The sequence below is a fragment of the Acartia tonsa genome, chromosome 5 (assembly GCF_053477335.1).
Source record: "Acartia tonsa isolate MP-2025a chromosome 5, ASM5347733v1, whole genome shotgun sequence".
Taxonomy (NCBI): Eukaryota; Metazoa; Arthropoda; class Copepoda; order Calanoida; family Acartiidae; genus Acartia; species Acartia tonsa.
Window position 1 is genome coordinate 16,562,952 of NC_137264.1, and position 15,042 is coordinate 16,577,993.

At 31.6% G+C, this 15,042-nt stretch overlaps 2 protein-coding genes across 3 annotated transcripts in view; both read left to right on the forward strand.

Moving 5' to 3' along the window:
* The window catches only part of ldbr (lariat debranching enzyme), a 73,138-nt gene extending 70,266 nt beyond the window's left edge, over positions 1-2,872 (forward strand). The window contains exons 18-19 of the mRNA XM_080160548.1: positions 778-1,135; positions 1,263-2,872. Of these exons, the coding sequence (XP_080016674.1) occupies positions 778-914 (137 nt within the window). The 3' untranslated portion in view covers positions 915-1,135; positions 1,263-2,872. The remainder of the gene's footprint in view (positions 1-777; positions 1,136-1,262) is intronic.
* A 5-nt stretch (positions 2,873-2,877) lies between these two features.
* The window catches only part of LOC145318882 (uncharacterized), a 28,061-nt gene continuing 15,896 nt past the window's right edge, over positions 2,878-15,042 (forward strand). The window contains exons 1-2 of one of the 2 annotated variants that reach the window (XM_080160549.1): positions 2,878-3,004; positions 6,850-6,964. In XM_080160549.1, the coding sequence (XP_080016675.1) occupies positions 2,892-3,004; positions 6,850-6,964 (228 nt within the window). In that variant the 5' untranslated portion in view covers positions 2,878-2,891. The remainder of the gene's footprint in view (positions 3,005-6,849; positions 6,965-15,042) is intronic. The other variant, XM_080160550.1, reaches the window with a different exon arrangement.

A 15,042-nucleotide genomic window follows, 5' to 3' on the forward strand; every position in this document is an offset into this window, starting at 1 on the left:
TCTCTTCATATATGCTCTTATGTTTTGCTTTAGATTTCAAACAGCTTCTATACTATTGGATGTAATCTTGCTCGTTACATTTAAATTTTTTGTCAGAGTGCCTGCCCCTCTTGACAATATAAAGTATTTATTATTAACCAGAAAATGTTGAAATGACGCTAAATGTTTGGAAAATATAACAATAAAAATTATTTGTAATCGTTTCTATAAAATTTACGTGACATTGGACAGGAATTTAAACTAAGCTAAACTTAACTTGCTCAGAGGAAGTAATGTACTTTACTGTTAAGCCGCGATATCGTGAATATTCTTCTTACCAATTAGCATATAGTGCATAACTTCCTTGGGAGTGCTGTAATAGAAAATTAACGCATGATGACAAATTAACGCACTAAACGATCATTTCTTCATCCCCTTAACTTTAAGGAGGTAGGGTGACTTTTTTTTTAACTTGACACCTTCCCTTGTCCGTCGGTAATGAGGTAATATTCTAGCTAGAATATATTTCTGTCTTATTCCTAGCTCTTATTAGAATTTTTTTTCTTCAAATATTCGAGTTGATATCGATGGCACTTTGGCTGTTTCGGCTGTTACTTACTATATTTTAGATGGTGACCTAATTTTCACGTGAAGATTCATAAAGCCAATAAGAATCTACGCTATAACCTACCTTTTCCATCTGGTTTACTATTCTTAGTGCAAATTTTTGTATACCTTTGTGCTGCGCTACTCATGTATATTATAATCCTTGTTTAACCTCAAAAATTCAATTTTTAGATCAACAAGGAGATACAGACGCAAGGGAAGCGGATACTGGGACAAATTCTGCAGAGACAGAAACCCCCGCCTCTACTCCCCCGATCAAGAAGTTTAAGAGAAGAAATGTCGCAATTTACAGTATTGAAAATCCTTAATTTATTGTTCTTTTGATGTTAGCATTTAATGTTACATTACCTAAAGAAGCAGATGTCTTTTTTTGACGATTTAATTTATACAGATAACAGCTAGATGATTCTTAATTTTGTTTATTCTAAATCGTATTTTTTTTTTTATTAAAATCGAATATTATAAAAGTCTAATTTTAGGCTTATTGATAGAAAAATAGTTTACTTTAAATATGAAAATCATTATACCAGTTAAAAATGATCTCATTTAAACTTAAAAACAATGATTAATTATTTTACATGATTTTCTTAATTTTTAGTTAACAATAATTTGTTACATTTTTTTTCTCTTAAGTATTAAAATGATGTCATTTTCAGAATTTTGATGAAATGTTTTGTTTAGGTAATCAACCAAAAAATTTCAATGAAAAATACTTTGAATAATGTAAATAAATATTGCCAGGATGATTATTGTTTACATGGGAAAGACTTTGGTTTGATACAGGGATCTTGAGGGATCAGACAAAGTAGGCTATATATAGGATGTAATTGTACATTCCTAATAATGATAACCAAAATTATCCTTATTTCTGTAGATTAAAAAAATCGGCGTTGCTGCAAAAATTCTAATTACATAAGGTCTAATTTACAAAAGGTCTAATGAATGCTCCAAAAGGTCTAATGTTACAAAAGATCATCTGTAGCAAAGTTGAAAAGTTTAGACACCAATAGTTTGAACTATTTTAACTGTGAGAATTTAATAATAAAACTAAAATTTGGGAACCTCTATTTCCTCCCCCCTGGGGTTGTTATTCAATATAATCAAAATAAATCAATATTAAAATTAATAATCTAGAATCAATTTAAATCTTGACGTTATTATAATGTTCTTTTCTAACTTTCAGTTTCCGTACTTTGGTGTACTAAGTAAGAAAATTAAATATTTAAACACGTCATATAAATTATATCAATATTAATTATAATTTAATATTATAAATTATAATTATATCTTGAGGGCAAAGAACGATTTTTTCAATGATTTTGAATTAAACTCTTCAATTCTTGGTTTAGCAACGTATTTTTGATGGGTTATTTTTTCTGAAAACTGAAAACTACAAATTAGGATAATTGACTAAAAATCAATTATCCAATTGCTTTTTTAAGTAACAACAAAATGAACAACGTCAATTCTTTAAATTGAAAATTCCATGTCATATTGTTAATTTCAAAACGTTTAACAAATATATTTGTATTATTCTTTTTCTTTTTTATGTGCAAGTGTATATTTTTTGATGATTAACAGTTATTTGACCTATTGTATCATACCAGTATAACAGGAAAGACAAACATTTATAAAGAATCTAAACTTTAATATTTTCCCCCCTTTTTTTTTTAGATAAGTTGAAAATAAAGTTGTTTTTTCCAATGCTCAATCCTTGCGAGCCTACCCATTACCCCAAATAATGGAACAAACCAGCGAAAACTACCTCTTATTTCCCTTATTTTTAACTCAAATAAAGGGGTAAGTGGTTCTGTTATCGACAAGGAAACCGCCACACATTTAAATCTTTGTCTTCCCTGTTATTCATTTTTTTACCTTTTGATTGTTATTGTACTCGAAGATAATGATTGTAACCAAATATGGGATCAACACAAAAATACGTTGGACGGCAACTTTATATGCTGCTTACAGTCAAATGTCTGGACGAACAGCTTACGTCGCACATCATCAGATCTTGTATCAAAATGCACAGAATGCATTTCTACAGAAAACGTGCGAAAATAGTAACTGTGTCCATGTTTAATGGTTATTTGTATGTTTGTTAAGGTTTTTGTTAAAACGATGTACCAACGCAAGCCTTAAATCTGCTAGTTTGCTTGTAGCATTATAAAGTTGTCCGTACTTCGTATATTCGACTTGATCTATTGATTGTAAGAAAATGATACACACAGCAGACGAAAAACCATTTCTTATTCCTATTTTTTCAGAGATTAAAAACCACCAGAATGGGAGATTATAATAATCGTTATGGAGGTGGAAGTGGTGGGGGTAGGGGGCGTTTTGGGGGTGGTGGAGGTCCCATGAGAGGCGGTTTCAGGAATTCTTGGGGAGGAGGAAGGTATTAAGAATTTGAGATTTTTATATCTTTTCAACAATTCAAAATAAATGTTTTGGCCCCATTATAATTGTACATTCTATATCCGCGGAAAGCTGTTTATAATACGATGCGAGAAATAACTACATAAGAAGCTTCACGGCAAAGAAGAACCATATCGGTTAGAAAAATTGATTAGATATTTATGGAGCCCCTCTTTTCATTTTATAGAAATTATAAATCAATATTTAGAGGAGAAAAAGATAATTGAACAAAGGCAAAGAAAACATAACTAAATATATACCTGTCAACCAAACATTTCTGAATTATCAATGCCTATGAGAAAAATATTTTTTCTCGAAAATGGTTAGACATATATTTTTTGGTTGGTTAGATTTAAGAGATTTATGTAAGGCTGCAAGGGTTATGCAGTTGTTTTTTAAGTGGCCGGACTAAAGCTGTGAATTGTTGAAAAATTAGTGACTTATCTAGCTCTACGGAGTTTTTAAAAGCGAAGCTTTTCTATAATTAGGGTCCGTCTGTACGTCCTTCCGTCCAACATAGATAGCTTTTATTCGTTAATTTAGGCATGTTAGAATTGTCCTATTGATTTCAAACTTTGCATGGTGATTCCTGTAGTAGTTAGGTACGATTTAGAAAGCGTAGCAACTCTATAATCATTACCAGAATGTCCGTACGTCCATTTTAAACATGTTGATTTTTCTACTTTTTTAACAACAAATTTTTATGTGATCTAATTATCCGTTTGATCTGATTTTTGGTATATTGATTCCTGGGACAACAAAGAACAATATTTTAAGCGAAGCAACTCTATAATCAAGTCCTAAAAATGTCAGTATGTCCTTAAACAGAGGTTAATTCTTAAAAAACTTTTTGGATCACTGCCTTACTAAAATTAGTGAGGCTCTCTAAAAATTAGGTGGTAAGTATGTCCATAAACAGCATCCTGTATCAAGCAGTTTTTCAACAAATTTACTTACAATTTTGCTTTGACTCGTATACTTTTATATTCTGATTATTCATTTCAGACACTAAACAAATGTTAATGTCCGTTTGTCCTACCGTTTCAGTGCTTCGCTTTTATGGATGTTGTCATCCTTGTTAAATAAAGAATTGTTTATTTATGGCTGTGGTTAGTTTTAAAAGATCATACGGCTTAGCATTAACTTTGCTTCTAACATGAGAATAATAGGATATTTTCTACTAGCGGCTGTGCATGAAAATATTCTAACTCCATCCCAAGACTTTAATTTGCAAAAAATGGCATTAAACAATACCGGGGCCGAATTCCAAGATCCAAAAGGATAACTCAAGCGATTTATGTACTTTCCGCTAGATCCAAAGCGAGCAAACAAACAAGAATCACCACTTAAAACAATAGTATTTTGGTAGTATTTACAATATAATTTGATCTATATAGTCCAGAGTTTTGATCAGGCTTACCCGTGCTATAAAAATATACCTGCCCCTTCATCCCTGACTAGACTGACAATGCATTAATGTATTTCTATTTCCTCAGATGGAAAAAAGTACAAATCAATTTTCTGGAAATGGAAAGCTGGGAGGGAGGGGACATTGATCTATTTATTGCACAAGTTCCCAAAGTTTTATGATAACGTCTCTTTGTTTCTTTATTCGTTGACCTAACAACTTAGGGGACTTATATTGTATTTTGATTGGTTTAGTTTATTAAGTTGAGTGTTCGTACGCTTCAACCACTAATTGTAACCCTCAGTTGGGGTAATTTTAGTGTATCCTTGTTGGGGATGTTCATCAATTTATCGGTCATTGTCTTATCCCTGAATGTAAAGCTAATAAACACGAAAACTAATTAGGTAAGACAACACCTTAAAAGCTAAAACATAGTAAGATATATGTCTCCAAAAAATGAATCTATTAGTTAGAGCCAAAATTTAGGAAAACTATGAATTGATAGAAAAGAAATTTCATTTTTTAAACTTCTTTAAAACTTTCAAATCCAAAACCCTTTTCTTAACAGGTTATTGACATTTTAGACATACAGACATGATAGGTGAAAAACATCTCTTCAATAAAGAAAATAAATCTGTCAATATGTAAATGATAGAAATACATCTCTTATGTATTGGTATAGGTTCAGAAGGAGCATGGCTTATATAAGGTTTGTTAGCAAAGAAAATTTGGTGTTGTGATATCAAAGGGGTAAGAGGGAAACAGAAAAAAGTCTAAAACATATTAGGGCTTAAATATAAAAATAAAATAGCCTATACCATTCCGGGTTCTATGTAAAGCTTTCTTAAAAAGTTCAACTCAAGCAGAAATTGTTTTTCCCAATACTTAATAGTTACGCACTAATTAAATTCGAATTAACTTTATGAAATTGAAAACTACTAAGAAAATGGTAAAAACACTTAAAACATTCTTGTAATTAAATTCGTCTATGACTGTTGTTGAAATTTTAATTGTTAATCGCACTTTTAGAACAAAAATATTTACAAATATCCAATTTTAAAAAACGAGGATGGCAACGTCCACTAATAGAAAATAAAAAAAACATGTAGAATCCTAAATACTACGTCGATTAGTATTATTGACAGACAAATTGAGTTGTAGCGAAGATGCTCAATGATCAGAGGATTATCCACATAACAAAATTATATTCGTTTAGGGGCCGAGCAAATTTAGTTTAACTTAGTATCCCCCATAGCATTACCGAACCAATAGACACATCAAATTATAGACTGGATGCTCATCTAATAACATTTGCCGAGAAAAAAAATTCTGACAGACAAACCAAACGAAAGACAGAACTGTAGAGTTTCTTTGGTACTAATACATGAATATTGATTAATTCAGCATTTTAGAAAAAAATATATTTGATAACTAATAACACGAGATTTTGATTAACGTGTAAACTTTACGTTTGATTGATGTAAAATATTTTTAACATTCCAGATAAAGCTTATCTGAAAGCACTAAACATTTTTTCTCCCTTTTTTAAGCAACTACAAATAATAAATGTGGGGTTTCCTTCTACTTTAATTCAAATTCAACTGATTTATTTCTTTAAAAGTAGGTGTGTCCCTTTATCAAATTTGCTTTTTTCATTGAAATGAATTGAAATTGTAAATGAAACTATTTAAACTCTAATGATTAAAATTACTTTTAAATTGCATTAATAAAAATCATAAAACCTAATTTAATCAATTTCGTTTATTTTTGATGAAACATTTTGCAGATTTTTCCACAGTTTTCATGGAAATCAAATTTGGTTAAATTAGATGAATGTTGCAAATAGTTTTATAATTTTGGTTTGGCCAAATGTTTAGTAAATATCTCTTTATAGAAGTAGTAGGTTTTTTTCTAAACCAATTGAGTTCTTCATTTTATGGCAGCTTCACATAAGTCCTAGTATGGATTCGGCTATTTAGTTTCTAGACTTAAGTCTTAGGATGGTTTTAGACCATTTTTCTGCTTTCCCTATCCTTCGATCATAGGGCTCATAAAGGCTAGGGGCGCAGCCGCTAGTAATATAATACAAAATGACAACATCTCTAAAAGTAAAAGATCAAAATCAAACAGCAACCATCATATTTAGAGCGTTGAACAGATATCAACTTTTTGTTTATTATTAACACCTTCCTAAAGTAATAGCTATCCGTTACGGAATGACGGATCGACACTAAGTATAGCAAATTATACGTTATCTAATATCTGGATCTTAAGAAATACACTTATTGATAAGTGATAATAACACCAACTTCTTTGTTTGTTTTATTTAAAGGTCTAACTCAAAAACATTTTTATAGTCCAATCATTAAACTACAATGGCGTATTGCGAGGTCTAATCCTTAAATTTCTTGTTAAAGGTCTGGTCCTTACGATGTTGAGTCAATGGCCGAGGGTGATTGGAAATGCCCGTCCTGTGGAAATGTGAACTGGGCCCGACGGTCCCAGTGCAATGGTCGGCGCGGCGAATGCAAGGTCGGTCATGCTACACACAACGTTAATCTTATTGGTCATAGGTCTTCTTCTTATAAATGTCAGGTCTTCACAGATATAGCTGCTTTTTTTTGCAGTTATGGCTAAATATTTTAAAAATATGTTTATCTTTCGTGAAGCGGGCATTATTTACCATTTTATCAACAAACTATTCATACATTATGAAACTGAAATTGAAAATACAAAACCCTATAAAAATGATAAATAGCGCTTTATAATCCAAAATTCAAATGAAATTCAGATCTAATATTATTGTTTATTTTGCTAATAAATACATAACGACAATATCCCAAAGGTTTCATTTCTATCTCAATAATTTGTGTCATTTAATCACGTAGGAAATTAGTGAAAAAGGATGAGGGAAATTTATCCTCACTTCTATAATGTCACTTTGGTCTGGTCATGCGAATGAATTCAAACAGGGACATAGGGATGGGACAATTAAATTAATGAAAGATTAATCTTCCCTCATTTTGACGTGTCTTTAGTAGCTTTTAATTTTTTAAAGGGTAGTTTTACGGATTTATTTTAGTTTTTTTGTTCTTTCCCTCTATGGAAATTAAATAAATTTTTTCTTATTTAAACAAACTAGTTTTTGGGCTATGTTTTCTTTTTGTTAAAGGTGTAGTATATAATTATTCCAAAAAAAACTTCTTTTTATGAAATTTTATTTTGTTTACATTTGTTTTCATCATTGACCTTCAGTCTTAAGATGTTTCAAGTTAATTTAATTAAAACTAGTGGCTTCGCCCCTAGCCTCTAGGGGCTTCGCCCCATGAGGTAATGGAAAGTCAACCCTCCAGAATAATTTTATAGTTACAAGATGTATATTTTAAAAAAAAGTTATTCTTTGCCGAATTACTCTTTGGTAAAATTAAACCCAGGTTGTGAACCGTATGCACAAAAATTTCAATTCGTAAAAATTAAACCCAGGTTGTTCATCGTATATCTCGCACGGGGTGAGCATAAGCGAGTATCCTCTATGCGGCGCAAGCTCTGATAGTCCCACTGATTGGACCACATATACACAAAAATTGAAAACTCTCCTCTGTAAATTTTATTTAATAACTAATTGCAACAACTTTTTAAAGATGTCAATTTTTAAAAGTTACAAAAAGCCCCAAAAAAAATTTTATTTTTTTTTTGGGGGGGGAAGGGGTTCATGGGGGCTTCGCCCCATGGTGCAGTGGGGTTCCCCCAACCCAATTACTGGTTTTTGTTTACAAAAATAAAAAAAATTAAAAAATTTGGAAATAGGGATTTTTTTATTTTTAGGGGGGTTGGGGTGTCCCACCCTCCTAGAAAATAGCCTAAAACCACCAGAGGACCAGTATGTATTTTCCCAGAAGAGTAGAACCCAATTTGTTCAGCAGTTACTGAGATTTACAAAAAATGTAAAAAAAAAATTTTGGGGGGGGTGGTTTTTTTAGTTTTTGGGGGGGGGGTTGGGGGTGTCCCACCCCCCCAGGAAAATAGCTTAAAACCATCACAGGACCAGTAGGTATAATCCCTGAAGAGTAGAGCCCAATTTGTTCAGCAGTTACTGAGATCTTAAGCTTCAGACGGACAGACAGACGGACAGACGTTCAGATGGACAGACATCAAGCTACTTTGTAATATAGATAATATTATATTTTGGGAACTACCTGTTCATTTTTGTAAGCTAAACTTTTCTACAATTTAAAGTTGACCTGTTTGTAATGGATAACTCCGATCGGTAACTTGAAAATCCATTTTGATATAATTTTATATATGATGATCACTGAAACAGTGAGGTACAACTCAATTATCTTTAACAAAAAGTCCGTGTGTTAAATCATCGATTAATCGTGATGTATTTATTATATTACCTACCATGATATATAATTTGATGATTTCTAGTATCATTGAATATGCGTCTCTACCTATATTCTAGTATAAAGAAGTTAGTTCGTTATTATAAATTATCATGAATTTAAACTACCTATTTAATGACATATTTACATAAAAGTTTTGCTCATACTTCGAAATAATATTCTGCTTCTTTAAAATTCAATTTGTGTTAATGTTAATAATGTCTGTTTTTATTTGTCTGTTTTTTTTTTATTTTGCTTTTATAGATGTAGTCATCTTTTTTAAAAAGATTAAAATTAGGTATTATGTACGTCAAATCCCCTCTTCATAAACGTGTATTACGTTCATATTCTATTTTAAACAGTAATTTCAAGGGTAAGAGTTGTTTTTTTAAAAATCATAATTAAACAAGGATGACAACATCAATAAGTAGCAAAGCTCAAATATTATGTATGGAAATCGGGAAAAAATTACTATAGAGAACTTTCATACAACAAATATTGAACTTGATGAAATAGGAGAAATCACGAAACTTTTAGAATCGATCTTGCACCACAATTAAGGGGGGGGGGGGGAAGTTTGTACAGTTATAGGAAATTAAATTCAGTACCAAATTTTGCCCTGGCCGTTTGGGCTTGTTTTTATAGTTATCAACCTAATTCTTTTTGTAAGCGCTCTTATATGATTGGATCTACCTGTAAAACTTTAAAAATTGAATTTTGGGACTTTCCTTTAAAGGGGCTAGTGGAGCAAAAGACCCCCAAACACTAAAATTTTAAGTTCTGAGTCTATTTTCTGAGATATTGAGACGATTTTTTTAATTAAAACACTTTTTAACAAAACCGAACTAAATAGCCAATACAAATTTCATTTTGGGACTTTCCTTCTAGGGGCTAGTGGAGCAAAAGGCCCCCAAAACACTAAAATTTTAAGTTCTGAGCCTATTTTCAGAGATATTGAGACGATTTTTTTAATGCAAACTTTTTTCACAAAACCGAACTAAGTAGCCATTACAAATTTAATTTTGGGACTTTCCTTCTAGGGGCTAGTGGAGCAAAAGACCCCCCAAACACTCAAATTTTAAGTTCTGAGCCTATTTTCAGAGATATTGAGATGATTTTTTTTTTGATGAAAACTTTTTTCACAAAACCGAAGTAAGTAGCCATTACAAATTTCATTTTGGGACTTTCCCTTAAAGGGGCTAGTTGAGCAAAAGACCCCCTAACACTAAAATTTTAAGTTCTGAGCCTATTTTCAGAGATATTGAGACGATTTTTTTAATGAAAACACTATTTAACAAAACCGAACTAAGTAGCCAATACAAATTTCATTTTGGGACTTTCCTTCTAGGGGCTAGTGGAGCAAAAGGCCCCCCAAACACTAAAATTTAAGTTCTGAGCCTATTTTTAGAGATATTGAGATGATTTTTTAAAATGAAAATATTTTTAACAAAACCGAACTAAGTAGCCATTACAAATTTCATTTTGGGACTTTCCTTCTAGGGGCTAGTTGAGCAAAAGACCCCCAAACACTAAAATTTTAAGTTCTGAGCCTATTTTCAGAGATATTGAGATGATTTTTTTTTGATGAAAACTTTTTTCACAAAACCGAAGTAAGTAGCCATTACAAATTTCATTTTGGGACTTTCCCTTAAAGGGGCTAGTTGAGCAAAAGACCCCCTAACACTAAAATTTTAAGTTCTGAGCCTATTTTCAGAGATATTGAGACGATTTTTTTAATGAAAACACTATTTAACAAAACCGAACTAAGTAGCCAATACAAATTTCATTTTGGGACTTTCCTTCTAGGGGCTAGTGGAGCAAAAGGCCCCCCAAACACTAAAATTTAAGTTCTGAGCCTATTTTTAGAGATATTGAGATGATTTTTTAAAATGAAAATATTTTTAACAAAACCGAACTAAGTAGCCATTACAAATTTCATTTTGGGACTTTCCTTCTAGGGGCTAGTTGAGCAAAAGACCCCCAAACACTAAAATTTTAAGTTCTGAGCCTATTTTCAGAGATATTGAGATGATATTTTAATATGAAAATATTTTTAACCAAACCGAAATAAGTAGCCATTACAAATTTCATTTTGGGACTTTCCTTCTAGGGGCTAGTTGAGCAAAAGACCCCCAAACACTAAAATTTTAAGTTCTGAGCCTATTTTCCGAGATATTGAGACGATTTTTTTAATGAAAACATTTTTAACAAAACCGAACTAAGTAGTCAATACAAATTTCATTTTGGGACTTTCCTTCTATGGAATAGTGGAGCAAAAGACATGAAAACATTTTTAACAAAACCGAACTAAGTCGCCATTACAAATTTCATTTTGGGACTTTCCTTCTAGGGAATAGTGGAGCAAAAGACCCCAAAACACTAAAATTTTAAGTTCTGAGCCTACTTTCAGAGATATTGAGATGATTTTTTTAATGAAAACATTTTTAACAAAACCGAACTAAGTACTGTAGCCAATACAAATTTCATTTTGGAACTTTCCTTCCAGGGGCTAGTGGAGCAAAAGACCCCCAAACACTAAAATTTTATCTTCTGATTATTTATTTCAGTTATTTGAAAAAAATTTTCATTAAAAAAATCAGCCATAATATCTTAAAATTTTAGTGTTTTGGGGGTCTTTTGCTCCACTAGTCCCTAGAAGGAAAGTCCCAAAATAAAATTTGCAATGGCTACTTAGTTCGGTTTTGTTAAAAATATTTTCATTTTAAAAAAATCATCTCAATATCTCTAAAAATAGGCTCAGAACTTAAAATTTTAGTGTTTGGGGGCCTTTTGCTCCACTAGTCCCTAGAAGGAATGTCCCAAAACTAAATTAGTAATGGCTACTTAGTTTGGTTTCTTTAAAAATATTTTTATTAAAAAAAATCGTCTCAATATCTCTAAAAATAGGCTCAGAACTTAAAATTTCAGTGTTTGGGGGGCCTTTTGCTCCACTAGTCCCTAGAAGGAAAGTCCCAAAATAAAATCTGTAATGGTTCCTTAATTCGGTTTTGTTAGAAATGTTTTCATTAAAAAAATCATCTCATATCTCTAAAAATAGGCTCAGAACTTAAAATTTCAGTGTTTGGGGGGCCTTTTGCTCCACTAGTCCCTAGAAGGAAAGTCCCAAAATAAAATCTGTAATGGTTCCTTAATTCGGTTTTGTTAAAAATGTTTTCATTAAAAAAATCATCTCATATCTCAAAAAATAGGCTCAGAACTTAAAATTTTAGTGTTTGGGGGGTCTTTTGCTCAACTAGCCCCTAGAAGGAAAGTCCCAAAATGAAATTTGTAATGGCTACTTAGTTCGGTTTTGTTAAAAATATTTTCATTTTAAAAAATCATCTCAATATCTCTAAAAATAGGCTCAGAACTTAAAATTTTAGTGTTTGGGGGGCCTTTTGCTCCACTAGCCCATAAGAGGAAAGTCCCAAAATGAAATTTGTATTGGCTACTTAATTCGGTTTGTTAAAAAGTGTTTTCATTAAAAAAATCGTCTCAATATCTCTGAAAATAGGCTCAGAATTTAAAATTTTAGTGTTTGGGGGGTCTTTTTCTCCACTAGCCCCTTTAAGGGAAAGTCCCAAAATGAAATTTGTAATGGCTACTTAGTTTGGTTTTGTGAAAAAAGTTTTCATAAAAAAAATCATCTCAATATCTCTGAAGATAGGCTCAGAACTTAAAATTTGAGTGTTTGGGGGGCCTTTTGCTCCACTAGCCCCTAGAAGGAAAGTCCCAAAATGAAATTTGTTTTGGCTACTTAGTTCGGTTTTGTTAAAAAGTGTTTTAATTAAAAAAATCATCTCAATATCTCTGAAAATAGGCCCAGAACTTAAAATTTTAGTGTTTGGGGGTCTTTTGCTCCACTAGCCCCTTTAAGGGAAGGTCCCAAAATTCAATTTTTAAAGTTTTACAGGTAGATCCAATCATATAAGAGCGCTTACAAAAAGAATTAGGTTGATAACTATAAAAACAAGCCCAAACGGCCAGGGCAAAATTTGGTACTGAATTTCATTTCCTATAACTGTACAAACTTCCCCCCCCCCCCTTAGCAAATCTTAATGAAACTTGATGGAACCATGTAGAATATGATCATATTTAATCCCTGATCATTTCAGCCGTCAATCCTGAATAGGAATCGAGAAAATCACGAAAACCTAAAAATCTAGGAATCGATCTAACACCCCAATGGATGTACAAATCTTAATATAACATATTTACATATTTGAAGAAAAAAGAAGCATATTTTGTTTCAAAAGTTGACCCCTATCTTTTCAAAAAAAAATTTATTTTATAAATCTTTAAACTTGGGAAAATTCATCATATAAGAATGATTTTTTCTTTAATAATCTATCTTCTCAGTCCAAAGATAAAGCCTATACTTACTGTTTTCTTGAAAATTTCAGACCTCTATCTTAAAAATTAGTTGAGAAAATTAAGAAAACTTGAAAATCTAGGAATCGATCTAGCACCTCAAATAACAGAAAGATGGACAAAACAATGTATAGATATTAGATAATATTAGATGGAGATATGTCTTGGAATATTTACTAAAAATTTCATCTGTCTATCTTATATAGAAGATGAGAAAATCACGTCTCCCCCAATTTATTAATTACGGGCAGACAGACATACGGACGAACATTTGGAATTAGAGAGTATATTCGCTACTAAAAAAGATTACAGGTCAACTGGACCATCATTACAGAATATAATCAGGGAGTAAGGGAGGGGACAATGGATCGAATATTCAATTTTTAGGAGTCTCAGACTTTGGGGACTGGCTTAAAGGGAATGTGCAAGAATTTAGCAGTTTCTGACTGAGTTTGGGGACTTGCGCATAGAATGCCGCTACTCGTTATGTATGTTTTGAATATTGCAGACGGGGAGAAGGGATAAGGGAAGTGGGGGGAAGGGAAATAAACACTCGTTGTCTTAGTTTGGAATGTAGCAGACGGGGAGAAGGGAGGTGGGGGCAAGGGGCAATGGAAATAAACAGAATAAAAAGGGGCAGTCATATTCTTGCTAGCAGCTGGCCGGGTCCAATAATCTTTAATATAAAAATCACACCAAAAAACCTCAATATATTTCATCAAAAACAAGTTGTGATTTCACTTTACATGACGCTATGCAAATCTATTATTCAATTAACAATCCCTTTATAATTTCCTACAAATTTATTGGATTAAACTGGATTTCATGCCCTTTCTTTGATAACTCTTATATTGAATTAATTGCCCATTGTCCCCTCCCTTACTCCCTGGAATATAATTCATCATTCCACAATTATTTTACTATATGTAACTATTTACTTTTACACTAGATATTCTTGATTTTATGTTAATGGCGAAGCAGCAATTATTTTAATTTGTCTTATTGATTTGTTTTTGCAAAAAAATAATAAGTCTGGCAACATAGTTTAGTAGTGCAGCTCATGCATACAAAAGCAAAAGGCATAAATTAGGTTAAAGAGTAGATGCACATTGCTTCTGGAAATCATATAGTTAAAGGGATAGTTGCATGAAGTGTATTAAAAAATTTATTGCAAGCATAAGTTACAATAAATAACAATCAATTAGGCACCACCAAAATAATCATCATGCTGTTTTTTTTTCAAAACAGGACAATCATATAAGTTGCATATATCCAAAAATCATGATTTTCCAGTCTTGATATTTTTTAAACTACCTGGTAGAAAATTTTAATTCTTTTAGATATATGTCCTATAGATGTAGTTGACTATTGAACAGAAAAAAATATGCAGTTCGTTAAATTCAAGTTTAAATGCACTTCGTGCAATTACTTTTATAGATCATTCACATAAAAAATCAGCCCTCTATCTTTTATAACAGCAGAGACAGATATATTTCCTCTATTAGAATATTATGCTTCATAGATCTTTACACATAGACAGGCGGACAAACAATGTGAGTTACAGAGTAGCTTTGGTTCAATTATATTGGATTTAAACTGTATAGATTACAGAATTTTCCATATAAAGAGTTTTAAGATAATTAGATACATTATTAAATTCAATTACATAAAATATATTTTCGCATTAAGTTTTATTTCAATGGCTTTGTTATCTGATACCCTTTGACGTGAAATAATTTAGTTTGATTATTAAAAAAGAAAACTATATAAGGTTTTGAGTGCAAATTTAACAGCATTGATGTTTAATAGAGCTGCAAATTCAATTATACCTATTCTTTTCTTCTGTCAAAGTTG